The following is a 14,486-nucleotide window of genomic DNA, read 5'->3' as shown; positions in this document are numbered from 1 at the left end:
TGTCACTTCGACTATCTGCTGTAAAGGTATAGTGAAGTATAAACAGAAGGATAATTTTCAGGTGCAGATCTCTCCGTTTTTCTGAGATATCCTATCTATCATTTTAGATACACCAAAAGAAAAATTGAATAATTTAACTGTTTCTTTTTTGTCTGTCAAAACGTAAAGAAAAAAGGTAACATACCATGACTCGAGTGCCGTTACACTTCACTCATGTCAGCGTAAAAAGGAAAGTTTTAAAATGAATAAAACATCAGGATCAGGCAGCATGTGTTTGCCTAATTTGCAGAAGGCAGTGCATTTATCAGCGTGTTTTCTAGCCTCCATCCCGGTTTCAGCGCAGTTGATGGCTCTAATTGAGGTGGGAGTGTGGAACAAAGGAGTTGCCTCTTTCGTCCTATTAGCCAAATAACGGATGACGTCTGTGATGAACCGTCTGGCGAGAGTATATAGGACCATTAGACTAACAGGCCGATCAGTCACTCAGACTATTTTATTCCTCCATTTTGATTGCGATGCCCCTTGATGGGGAGTAGTTACTAGTTCTCTGAACAATGCCAAATTGCTCCGACAGGAAGGGAAATACATGGGGATAGCTTTCATTAGGTTATTAGAACAAGAAAAATATCAGGCCTGGTTGACATTAATCCTAGTTCACTCCATCAACTTAACGAGTTTCCCTCTCATATTCTTCATTAAGCCCACCCCCTTTTCACAAGGCTCTGCTATGCAATTGCTTCCATAGAATTATCTTTGCTTTTTTTTTTCATCTTTCCCGGGCAAGCGTATAAATACTCTTCAAAACACTTGGGCATGATAAACTAATTGTTGGCTTATGGCTCTATAGCTTCAACTCATTGAGCACCTATCGAATTTCTACGAAAACTTCTCCTGAAAATGAACACATAAGATTATTATTTCTTTCTTTTTTTTCATGGGAACCCAACTGAGATGTTTAAGATTGAAGCCTGGGGCGATAACAAAAAAACAAAAAAGTTTCTATTCCCTCCCGTGATGTTTCGATGAGTAACGGAGTCTTCCATTCCGGATCTTGTAGCGAAACTAACTCTGCATAACAATAGCTGTACAACATTAGATTGTTGGCTTTCTGGAAGCCTAGCAACCCAATTAGACACAATTTATAGCAAACACCACGGAATGTGTACTAATACTGAAGATACATGTGTTGATAGTAATGATGCCAGCAGATTAAAATAATTACCTAAAGGCGCACATGTTATTGTCATTTCCGAACAGGTGGTATATTTCTTACTAAATAAGTCATTTTTTTTTGTCTTTTCTATTTGCCTCATCTTTCTTGATTTGGAATGTGGCGTAAGCTTGACTTTTTGATGCTTAAAGGGATCGTTTAGTTTTGGTTTAGACATAATTTCAGGTTTCTAACATTTTTTGGGGTGAGATAATAAGAAACCCCTTATAAAATATGAAAGAGCATGTATTTCCATGAGGAATTCAACGTTTATTTGATGAAAATTGGTCTTGAAATGGCTGAGATATCCAAAACAGAGCAATTCTAATAAAGTGTGGGACCCACACTTTTTTTACGATCGCTTTGTTTTACTTTGTTTTTGGATGTTTCAGTCATTCCAAACCCAATTTTCATCAAATAAACTTTGAATTCTTCTTAGAATGGTATGCTCTCTACCATTTGTTTTCTTGGTATCCAACAAAAAAGTTAAAAGCCCAATTCTCATCTCCACCAATACTGTACCATCCCTTGAAATGTATTGCTGTGGAGAATATATTTTACATTGTTGATAAACTATAGATTTCAGGTCTACCTCTCTCTATCCTTTCGTCTACCATTCTCTTTTTTTTTTTTTCTCGCTCTTGCTCTTGACTGAGCAAAGAAATAAAAATCAAACAAACAAAGAATGAATGAATGAAAAGAAAGAAAGAAAGAAAGAAGCCGCCGCAAACTTTAGTGCGATAATCTTACACATCTTTGTGTGCAATGAAGCACCAGACACTTGCCATATATTCTTGCTGTGCGAGTTCCCCTTATAAATCTTTGTCTGCCACGGTTCATTTACCGCCTAGCTAGTTCACCGCCTGCCTGTACCACTCGCCTAAACACTCAAAATGCGCTGACTTCAAGACGGCTACACAGGAGCCATCTCGCCCCAGACACACGGGCGCAGGGTTGCCCGCATCTCGTCGCTGGATGCCGCTTCTTGGGATTCTCCATAAAATGCAGTCTAACGAATTTGGCCTTGACGTCGAAAAGCCCCCTCCCACTCATCTGTTTATGGTAATATTATTTTTCTTCGGGAAATGTAATTCAGCTCAGGGAGGCTTGGTTCTATTCCTACAAATTAAAAGGAAAGAGAGAGCATCATACATACACGCAGAAACACCCACACGCATCTTTCTTTTTAGATGGAAAATGTATACAGACTGGTATATACAAATATTTTCACGTTTAACTACAAAGTATTCTTGTTCACTTACACGTGAACATTTTTCTTCGATAGGTGTTTGATCAACTCAAGTCAGCACTTGTTAAGATTCTTACTCAGATGTGTTCCATTCTATGATGTATCGATTATCCTGCAAATACGAACCTGACTATAAATCCATGTGATACCAGACTCTCTTGTTATTAGAATGATCGCATTTGAATTAAAGCACTAACATTTTGTATCTTGTAATTTTGTCAATTGTGCCGAAGTGGTTGTGTTCAACTTTGCCCCATAAAGTAAGAGCAGATCTTTAGCTGTCTGCATACCACATTAATTACCTGTTCATAGGTTTGTGTGCAAAATTTGTGCATAGTTAACTCATGGTGACTGAAAGGGTTAAGCAATGATAAAATAATATATTATTATCATATCATTTATATTTCTATTCTCCTACTCAAAGGTTGTGAACTATCCTGTCGATGTCTATATTTTTCTCTAATAATGATAATAATAATAATAATAATAATAATAATAATAATAATAATAATAATAATAATAATTGCATCTATATGGCGCTTCATACTGGTGTTTCTAAGCGCACTGATGCTATTCAAAGTAAAAGATCAAAGTAAAACATAAGAGCATTAGCAAAACCAACATAACAGTAACAAAAGAAGAAGAAAAAAAAGTACATGTGATACAACAATAAATCAATAACTGACTGTGTGCGCCTCCAGGAAAAAAAAATACAACTGATTAAATCGATGAGTTTTGAGAAAAATTGTAAATGATTCAACAGATGAGACATTCTGAGTATAAAGGGGGAGTTTATTCCAAAGGATGGGGGCAATGGAAGAGAAGGCTCGGTCACCATAACGGGGTTTTGTACGTGGGCCGTGAAGTAATTAGAGAGAGGAGGATTAACGGAGGGGTCTGGCAGAAGAGGAGGAGCGAAGAGAGACTAGGTTCTGAAGATACGTGGGTGCAAGATTACGTGTGATTTTGTACGTCAGAAGTAGGATTTTGAAAGTAATGATGTGACACATAAAAACTCATGAGTATGAGAGCGGTAGTCAAACAACATCCTCCGTCATCAGGATCATTGTAATTTTTAAGAGATCATTATCTTCACGTCATTGGCGAAGCATAATACAATTTTCCTATTAAGCTCACAGCACGTCAGCACAAATTCAACAATCAGCTCTGATGATTCGAATCTCTAACATCTTGCCGTGTCAGGGTAGGTGTCCCTTTTCAGAAGGTTGTGCATTCACATCGGATCGAGGTCAAGTTCAGCGTCTTTTGTAGCGACAGGTGAAATAAGGCAATATCCCGAAGGCAACTCGTTATGAGAGTCAGTAAACCCAGATTAGAATCTTTTTCTCTCTGGGCTCTGACAATAGCCAAATGCTACCTGGAGTGAGGGGGGAAATCAGGCTTGGGAGCGAGTCTTGAGGCCATACACAACCCCCTGCCGCGCCCATGAATTAAATCGGATACAAGAAGCAGAGAGGGGCCAATCTCCACGTCACCTGTTCGGGTTGGGCGCCTGACCTTGACCATGACAGCGCCGTGCTGAGTGAGGGCGTCTGCACTTTGTGAGCCCATTTTCAAACGAGGCTGCATTGGAGGGAGATGGCTTTTTTTCTCATAAATCCCCTGATGAGTTTTGATTGAAAGTCCATTCTTGATAAACGAGTAAAATGTCATCTCCTATTATTTCAAGGCGGGTATTTGCTGACAACTTCATAGATCTGCTGATGTAGCGTCTGCACTATAGGTTTAATGTCATGTGTTTCTGTTTTGTAGTCTAGAAGGTAACTGTTATTCTTTAGCATTTAATTAGTTATGGACAGCAACCAGAAGATCAGCAGTGATCTGTCTTATGATTTTAAAGCACCATGTTGATGTCTGAAATATACTAGTATGCAGACGTCCTTCAATGACTACCAGCAAGACAATACTTTCTTCCAACTCTAGTTGCATATTCTTAACGACTTCTACGAATTTCTAAAGATAGCTCCAAGGATTTTGAGGAGGTTGTCGAATGGAGTTACAAAATTAAGCTGAAAAAAAAAACCCAAAACAAAACAAAAGCAAAACACAAAAGCAATATCGGTAACAAAACGTATTGGTACAGAGAAATTGAATGTCACAAAATAACAAAACAAATGTTCTGAACAAAAAGAGTCATTATTGGTATTTTTATCATTATAATCATTATCATTATCCATGTAGTCGTAGTATTCTGTAGCAGTAGTAGCAACAGTAGCAGTAGTACTATTATACGGCCTACTACTACTACTACTACTACTACTACTACTACTACTACTACTACTACTACTACTACTACTACTACTACTACTTCTACTACTACTCTTCCATCAACCCCTTCTCTTCATGTTTGTTTGAGTAAATATTGTTTGATAAGCTGTATGCATCAGTATATCCCCCCAAACATATAAACAATAAAGGACTGAGTGCCCTTCATGAAGATAAACGTCGTTGATCATTTCCAGTTTAAGGAAGAAGTCAATTTTAGGATGCCCAGCAGATTTCAGATTATAAACTTTCTCATAAGAACACAACGTAATATAGACGATAATCTGCACTGCAGTTAATTCCATTGAGTGTAAAATAAAAGTTAAGATAGGCATAATAGAGTATAAAAATAGTTCCAGATGTTCTAACCGCCTTCGCAAGCAGTTTAGGAGTGCATGGTAATCGAGAAAGCCAAAAAAAAAAAAAAAATAGATAATAGATTTTACTGCGACCACACGACCAATATCGAAGGGATAGTCCTCTAATACTCATACACAGATAATACTCTGTGAACACTCTTTTTAGTCAAACAGGACTACGATTAGGGAGCGTTTATGCGTCTTAAAAACAGAATCATTAGCAATAACGTAACATTCATATGTTTAATCTAAAGTTAACGGTTTTGCCGAAAAGGGATTTATTAAGAGTATAGCAGAATTACTTCTGACCATGCATGTATGAAAGAATCAATCTATATTATTGACGTGGCTGTATACGTGGTATAGCAATGCAGCCTTTTTTCCTCTTTCCCATTGGATTTAAGTTTTTATCAGCGATGAATTAACCTGTTACATTGAATATCTTATATCACTTATGACAATCATAATTATTGGATAAGGAAATTGTGTTTCAGTTCATTAGTTCAATTCAATTTTGTTCATTTTATTTTTTCTTTTTCCACAGAACATAACATGATATAGGAAAATATACAAACGATCTTGAATGCACATTTTTTTTTAAAATGTGAAATGGAAAATAGGTAAACAAACAAACAAACAAACAATAGTTGACTGTACAATGAAAATTAGAGGTATTGATAAATTGCAAGCATATAATCATACAAAATTTTCCACTGATTATGTAATAGGTTACGTTATCCATGCTCTGAGGGAAAAATAAGAAAGAAAGAAAGAAAAAAAAAGAAAACCCACCGCGGTTTCACCGAATGTTCTCCAGACTTATGATATAAACACTCGAATCACTTTTATCTCACTCTCTCTTATGTCAGTCTGTCTGTCTGTCTGTCTGCCTGTCTGTCTTTCAGTCTGTTTGTCTGTCTGTCTGTCTGTCTGTCTGTCTATCCACCCCCTCTCATTGCTGGTGATCCAAACAGGGGCAGAAGTCTGTCTTTGTCCTTCACCTGACGACTAATATCTGCTCGTGTATTAGTCTTGCTCTTCCTGGCGCAGTTGTTGAAGTACGTCACAGAACCCAAGTTATTCAAGACCGACTTAAATCCATAACGCCACTTCCCAAGAAGTGATAAGATGATGTGATATTCTCTTCCTTTTAAAGTTGAAGTCTCTAACAAATTCTCAGTACCCCTCAGTTGGCTCTGATTTCGAGTAGGAGTGTAGAAACCCGTGTTGATTTGCAGACTAGTAGTTTAAGACACAAATGAAATTCCGGCTCCAATGTTCACGAAATTTGCGCTTAATCCGATATGGCATTTGCCAGTAAACGAAGCAGAATGTAGAAAAGGTCATGGGTGGCAGCCAACAAAAACACAGTGATCTCTATACGGCCACGCGCTCTTTTCATGTGTTGGGCCACACATGCATTGCAAATTATCATTACTGTATTACCTTAAATTGCAACATGAAGAATTCATCCCATCCTCCGTTTTGATTGAAAGCGAATAGGTCAGATTTTTATTTTTTTTTTTTGTTGTTGAAAAGGTAAATGAGGGAAATGTACAAGTTCACGTCACTGAACATTTTTGCTGCTTGCATAGCATGCCAAGGATGAAAGTTACTACACAATGAAGTCAGTTACCATCCTTTTTATTCGCAACGAAGCGAGAGATGCTCTATCACGTGACCACATCTCATCACGTGACCACCGAGTATCTCTCATTCTTCTCACCCTCCCCTCCCCTCCTATTCATGACTTCATTTTTCTTCATATACTTTTATCTGTCGCTCAAGTTTAAAACTGATTCATGCGATTTTTTTTTTCAAGAATTAAGATTTTAAGAATTACTTAGTTATGTATGTTATGTATAGTCTAGCATTTTGTTTTTGTTTGTATTTCATTTGCTCTGATAAGTTATCGTATTTGAATATTGTATGGGTTGTATTGTGTGCTGTTTGTGCTTGTTATGTAAGAGCGCCATGAGCATCATTCTTGATGGACTTCAGCGCATTGTAAGTGGCCACTATTATCATTATTATTGTTATTATTATTATTATTATTATTATTATTATTATTATTATTATCATTATTATTATTATTAGTTTTTGTGTTTTATTGAATCATCTATATACATTTGATTACTCTGTCATTTATTTATTTGTCTTTTCATTTATTTACAAAGTCATTTATTCTTCAATCAAAATACTATTAGATTTATCCATGTATTTGGATATTTCTGTGTGTTTAGTATAGCTGCTTTTTTATTCTTGTGTCTTTTATAAATCTGTTTATCTGTCCATTTCTCTCTAACCTCTTCGGGTTTATGTAGTCAGGTTGTGGTATACACATGATTAGTTTTATATCAATACAATCGCAATGTCGAGATTCTTTCCACAACTATAGCTGACCTATACATTATTTACAAAAGCATATACTGACATTAATCAATGACGATACAAATGAACAGGTTTTTTTTTTTTTTCTTGTTTGAACGGCACAGAGATGTGTCATTAATTTGGAAGGATGAATAGGGGTGTGTTTCCATGACGACAAGACACAGGTTTGCAGGAGGGCGTGGTGAGATTCATCCGAACTGTTTCTAACACCAATCTGGCGCACTTGGTATCCATGGTATCGTAATGCCTAGATTCGAGAGGACATTGCCAGAAGGTGGACATTGTGAATTGAGAAAACGTATTCAAGATATGTCCGTCCTTATATATCTTTGGATGAATCATGACTTATACACGGCCTCAAGTTTGCAACACATGTAAGGATACCAATATCCTCAAAATGTTAATGGTACACAGCAATACTCACCACAGCTTCTTGAGGAAATACAGTAGAACATACAAAATATCAAATTTCCTGTCATGCCTGTGTAGAGCCTGATACTTGGTGTATGTTGAAAAAGTCAAGAACCTCATGGTTATTCCGAAAAGTTCCAAGAGTCAAGAGGGAACGATAAAACCATGTCTTCTCCAGGTCACCAGGGAAGGAGCCATGGATGGTCACGTGGTTTAGCATTGTCACGTGATCATGCACCTGAGTCCTCCAAGGGAGTTTATCTTCTTCGCCTTTTAAACGCGAAGTCAACTACAAAGACAAGACATAATTAGAGATTTAAATGTTTTTAACTGATTCTTCTCAATACGTTTGTTGTCTGACTGCAGTCTCGATTGTATTCATGAAATTTGTATCATCCTTCAATGTTATTGACTCAGTATGTATTTCATACAGATACCACGAGATATAGATCGCGAAATTATTTTTCAAATGTATTCACTAGTCGCCACTTGATTAATATCTAAGGTCAAGATCACGAGGGTAATAGGAGTGTTGGAAACTTACGATGAGAGCTTTGTAAATTCTCTGCAGTAAAAACAAACAAACAAACGATGGATTCATACAACGCTTTTCCTCGGTTGGTAAACAGGAGGTAAAGTAGATGTGCTCATTTCTTGTGCAGAACACATTTATTGCATCAAGCGCCCTGCCCTAATTCTTATCAGCGTTCAGCGAATGGAAAGAATACAAAAAGGAAACAACGACACATTGACACGCAGTGCTGTATCATGACACACGCAACACAGCCATTTTAGTCCTCATGTATATTATAAGTATGATGTTAAACAACGTGATATGTAAATCAAGGACTCCTTCATCGCTAAGCGAAAACCTTTCTTTACTTCTGATGTCCAATCATTTTCATCAGGCGAGCAGAGATCGACAATTATCCAAATCAAGGTTAGAAAATGTTAACAAAATGAGTTCTCGGGAGAAGGTAGCGAGAGATGAGTGAGGGTGGGAGGGATAAGAGGAGAGGAAGAGAAGGAATGGGCGAGAGGGAAAGAACGGGAAAGAAAGAGGGAGGGAGAGATTTCAGATTTTCATAAAGTTTTCAGCGTTCTGCAGCACACCTGTTTTGTTAAACCGTATCTGTTTCTCCTGTGTATATTATGATCGGTTTCTTGTCGGTTGATATGCAAAATAAGCTCCGCTATACAACCAAAGTATAAGAACCTATACGTAACATAGTATATGCCTCTTTATATGTTTATTGGTTTATCCCAGGTATATCTTTATACGCTATTCCCTCTTTAAAAGGATAATGGTTTTAAGTGATAAGACTGATAGGACATTGCGCAAATTTAGCTCTACTGCAATCATAGTGAATAACATACGTACAGTATAGTATAATTATATGTCTCTTTTATGTCTCTTTCAAGTATATCTTTATTTGCTTTGCCCTCTGTTGAAGTTGACAGATGAAATATGCGATACAGTGGTCTGTTCAACTTTTGTTGTTGTTTTTTAACTCAGTCTCTCTCTAATTAATTTGACGAATTACCTTGCTAGCAAAGGGCTGTTCAATTCTTTGTGGTATATCTTACCTTGATATGAAACGAGCGTTTGACATGCTTTATACCTCGCTATAGATTGGTTGGCTTCTTCTAGCACACCCGATCGATCTTATATCATACATTATGTTTGTCTTGACCTTATGCTCTGTTTACATTGTGTATACATGCAATGTGCATGGAACTTCAATCTATGTGAATTTGACCATGACATGATTTATGGTTATTGAACGAAGGAAAGTTATGATAAGGTATATGTCACCACAATGTGTACCATATAAATATTCTTAAATACAGATGTGGAGAGATGAGATGGAAAGAGAATAGAGGAAGAAAGAAGGAAGAGATTCGGGGAAGAGGAGAGAGAGAAAGAGAGGAAGAGATAAAGAGAGAGAGAGAGAGGAAGAGAGAAAGAGAGAGAGATAAAGAAAGAGATATGAAGATATTGTATATGTATGACATATACTCAGTACATCCAAGTGAACGTTCAAACTGAAGATTCTTGCCTTCTAATAACAATATGTATACGTAGGACCTACATATGGCATGCAGCAGCCTTGATGCATACTGACACTCACGTAAAACGCAAATCCTGATCATACAGTTTACTCTATACACGGCCGTATTCACATCGCACAACACAGACACACACTTGGGACCCCCGGTGAAGTTTTGCTATAGGCCTATACGGCTGCGAGCGACGCCCAAGCGATGTACTAGTATTCGTGCATTAAAGAACAGCGCATAATGCGGGACCTTAAATTGTGTGTTTCGCCGTGCGGGGAATTTTTCATATCGGGCTATTCTGCCCCGGGCACAGGGTAGCGATGATGGTATATATGCTGCGATGTCTCGGCCCGCAAGCACAGTCAGGTGTAGTTAAAGTCCACTCAGGTTATAGAGGAAAGAAAAGCATGAGAAATGCTGTTTGATAAGGTCGGTGATTTCTACCGTTTTTTAGGCTCTTCCTATTATAGAGGGTGGATGGCTGGTTTGGTTGGTACTATATCTTCAGAAATTCCATCTTATTCATGCACAATGTCTCCGGAATCATACGAAAAATGCGTGCTGATTGGTTTTGAGTGCCTGCCCCATTCCATTGTTTACCATCTCCTATGAAAAAGAGAGGGTGCAATGTTTTGTTTTGCTTATTTTAAGAATTGAGTGTTGTTTGTTTGTTTTTTTAGTGATCAATTTTGATATACAGATAGCAAAAAAATATTGTTTTGCTTTTGGGCAGAGGTCTATCAGAAATGAATTCGTTGCTTTCATTTCTAAATATGCTATAACGTGATTTTACTCTTTTTTTATATTAAGTGCTGATGACAATTTCACGAAAAAAAAAGATAGCCAATCGAAGTCAATGGTTATTGTTTATAAGTCAATTTAAAACAGTCCACATAAAATCCTTGAACGTTAAATGGCTGGTTTTATTCTAAAATGACTTTAACTCACATGAAAAACATGAAGATCGCATTCGAAATCCTAGTGTTATGTCTGAAACTTCACTACCGTAAAATGCATGTCACACTGAAGGCAAAACGTAATTATTACTACACCGATTTTCGGACTGGACTAGAGCTCTACTACACGAACTATGTGAGGTATCACACATTAATGCGACTCAAGCCTAATGATACGACTTTACATTGCGTGTCTTTTTCAATGCCGACCGTTTCACAAGCTGAACCCTAGATTTTTTTTTTTTGCGTTCCCAAGGGGATTCTCTCTGTATCATTCTTATCAATATTTATTAACGTTTGAATAAATAATCATTATTTTCGAGGACACATGTTGCAACGAGGTAACCTATGTAGACAGAAATGCTAAGACTCTATTTCATCAACATGAAATCACTATTTTCTGTTTCTTCTTCTTCTTCTTCTTCTTCTTCTTCTTCTTCTTCTTCTTCTTCTTCTTCTTCTTCTTCTTCTTGTTTGGGTTTGTTTGGGCGGAGCATAACGAAGAATGTGCATGTCGTTTTATAAGCAACAGTCCCGCTGTCGAAAAAAAAAAAATCTCAAAAGTCGAATGCGCCTACTGACCGAACGATTCGGATACAAAGCTTGGGAAGAACAAGAATGGGATTATTTTATTTTGTTTTCTAGACTAGAAAGAGTTATTTTTTAATGTCACGGAATAAAGTGCACACTAGCTTTCTGTCGCATAATCTCTATACAGTATTAGAAAGTACAAAAGTTATCACTTGCATTGAATATTGAGTATTTTCTCCATTGCGTTATCATGGTTATGGTAAACACGTTGCTATGCAGATATACTGGGAAGCACAATTCCTCCACAGTGACTTTAAGCTATGATCAGTCTAAAAAAAAACATCAAAAGTAAACAGAAATAGATGAAGGTTGTGGAAATGGTTTGGTGTGGCACTAGGCCAGGTTTAACCACGAGAGGATGGCACTGGCGGCCCATCGCAACTAAGATGTATATCTATAATTTTCAAATTGATATGCAGTGCATGTAACCACTTGTGACGATGCAAAATAATAGATATCGATGAGTTCAAACTTTCGATCTATAGAGAAATCCTTGAAAACAAATCAAAGATGTGTTGAATTCCACTTTACCACTCTCACTTACTTTCTTTGGCCTTCATCTTCACTCCAGCAGTGGCATATCATTATCATAGTAACATAGTATTCAGTTGATGAGGTGTTATTGCATTTAAAATGGCTATTTAACTGTTACCTTCATTGTTGTTATTATTATCATGATTACGAATAGGCCATACAGTTGATGGTCAAATATACACAGGTATATTCTTAAGATGTTTCTGTTGTGTGTGCGTGTGTGCGTATATTTCTGATTGATTTTTTTTTCTCTCTCTTGCGCACCGATATTTTCACTTCTCATCATCTTATTTCTAACGTGCATTTCTGTGGCACTGATTATTATAAACCCGAACACTGCCGAAAGAGGCTCTTGGCATTTATACTCCCTTAAAATAAACCATGTTTTTGATGTATGCTCATCTTCTACAGGAGGCAGTGTGCTGAGAAATCAGTTGACACACCCTATTTTGCTATCTAGACTTAACAAATAAAGTATATACGTCTGTATTCTATTTGTCTATTTGTGACTCGACGTTACGTTGGTCTGTTTTTCAGTACGTAGCTAGCGACGACTCCTTCCCACTGTTTTCTGTACCACCGCACGTATGCACACAATCTCTTGTTTCCCTTTTTATTCCCCCAAAGTCTCGTCCTTAATGAGAATTGATATTCTGCTCGACCTGCCCCAATATCAAATTGATATTGGCTGTATGACTCAAGAGCGGCTGTATAGCGGGAGGGTGGATCGGAGAGCGCAGACGGCCCTATAGTGAATGATGCCAACGTAATAGAAGATAGATTGTATGTCCCAGCCAACGACAATGGCCAAAATGTCGCTGTCTGAGCGATGCCTGTGGTGTGCATGCTTCCAGCCAGCCCAATCCGTGTCTCCTATGTTCCCCGTTCGTCATAACGAACGATCATTACCTTCACTCGGCTCCACATGAGCATAATTTCACCGTATACATAGGTGGTGTATATGTTTGCCTCGCAGGACTAACATGACCTGAAAACACCGACAAACGCGAGACTTTTCAGTTGTAACTGGATAAAGATTAAGAAAAAGCACAGAAGCTGACTAGGAAATGTTGGTACATTTTTTATTTAACCGAGTGCATAATATAGACTGTAAGGAGTGTTCTATATTATCATGTCTCACAATTATTGCCATTGACGAAAACAATGATGTGGTTATAACGTATTTCCTTTTTCTCCGGTGTAGGTTTATGTGTTGTGGGTATGTTGTTCAGTATGCCTATAGAGAGATGCTTGCTGCCTATGACTTGCAACATTTAGGTAAACATGGTGGGCGCGGCCACGTGTGAATGGTCTTTTAATCCGCACGTGTGATACCCTTGGTGATGGTATTCCTGATAGAAGAAGTACACCACCCCTTCTACCAATATTTAACGTTTACACAGGATCTGTAATCATCTGTAATATTATCATTTACTGTTCTTTCGTCACGCATTTCGTTAACGATTTTGTTTTAACTGCGCACCTAACTTCTGTGCAACATCGGCTGTATATTTTAACTTTGATATTAATGTCGACAATCGATTGTTATGTTATGATTGTGAGACTGCAAAGACAGGTATCTTTCCAGCTAGAATTTCCTTTATTGGTAGAAATCAATCAGTTTGGCAAAAGTTTGTGCAGACATTTTACTTCTTCGTACAAGGTTCTCGAGAACGTGGGATGCGAGAATTGTATTTTCTTCGTTTGGCTGTAGAAGGGATAAGGCTAGTGTATCAGGAATTAAGCCAATTTGATATATCCGCATTACCACTACTGCTACTGACAGCAACATTAAATTATGTAGATTTTGCAACTGATTGAGAAATTGTCCAACATCGGCACAAATAAACCAAATTCATCAATGTCTGGTAGAGGCCATGATACAAAATCATGTCCATATACCCTACTCATGCAGAATTCTAATCTAGGCCCAGTACGACCTCCTAATCACCGGACAGGCGTTCTATCAACTGGACCACCGAGCTTCCGCCCGACAGCCAGTGCTGGTTCTAATCCTTACAGCATGCAGCTGCGGATACTGCGTATTTTGAAAATTGAAAATGACTGTAAAGAGAAGTGTTATTTCTCTACCCAAATGAGATTTAACAGGAATATTATTCTTTTTGTCGTTTGCTACAGGGAGCCTAGCTTGGCAGAACGGTGGGCCCTGGAAAGAGCACCGTCGTTTCATGACGTCGACACTGAGAACGCTTGGCGTTGGCAAGAACGGTATGGGCGACAGGATAGGTGAGGAGTGTGGGTATCTATGTGACTACCTCGATGAACTTGGCGGGAAACCCATCAATCCGTATCAGCTTGTCGTCTGCACCACATCGAACATTATGAACGCTGTGACGCTAAGCAAGCGTTACGATTACACCGACCCGCACTTCATCAAACTACGACAGAATTGCCGGGAGATCCTCGACAAACTCTCC

The 14,486-nt window shown here is 37.9% G+C and overlaps 1 protein-coding gene across 1 annotated transcript in view; it reads left to right on the top strand.

Annotated features, from left to right (window-relative positions):
- Positions 1 to 14,486, top strand: part of LOC140229863 (cytochrome P450 2U1-like) — a 41,136-nt gene that overhangs the window by 21,240 nt on the left and 5,410 nt on the right. Inside the window, exon 2 of the mRNA XM_072310078.1 lies at positions 14,188 to 14,486. This exon is cut by the window's right edge and continues 357 nt beyond it. Coding sequence (XP_072166179.1) covers positions 14,188 to 14,486 — 299 coding nt within the window. The remainder of the gene's footprint in view (positions 1 to 14,187) is intronic.

The sequence above is a fragment of the Diadema setosum genome, chromosome 6 (genome assembly GCF_964275005.1).
Source record: "Diadema setosum chromosome 6, eeDiaSeto1, whole genome shotgun sequence".
Taxonomy (NCBI): domain Eukaryota; kingdom Metazoa; phylum Echinodermata; class Echinoidea; order Diadematoida; family Diadematidae; genus Diadema; species Diadema setosum.
The sequence above is the reverse complement of the archived record's forward strand: the minus strand, read 5'-3'. Positions and strand labels throughout refer to the sequence as shown.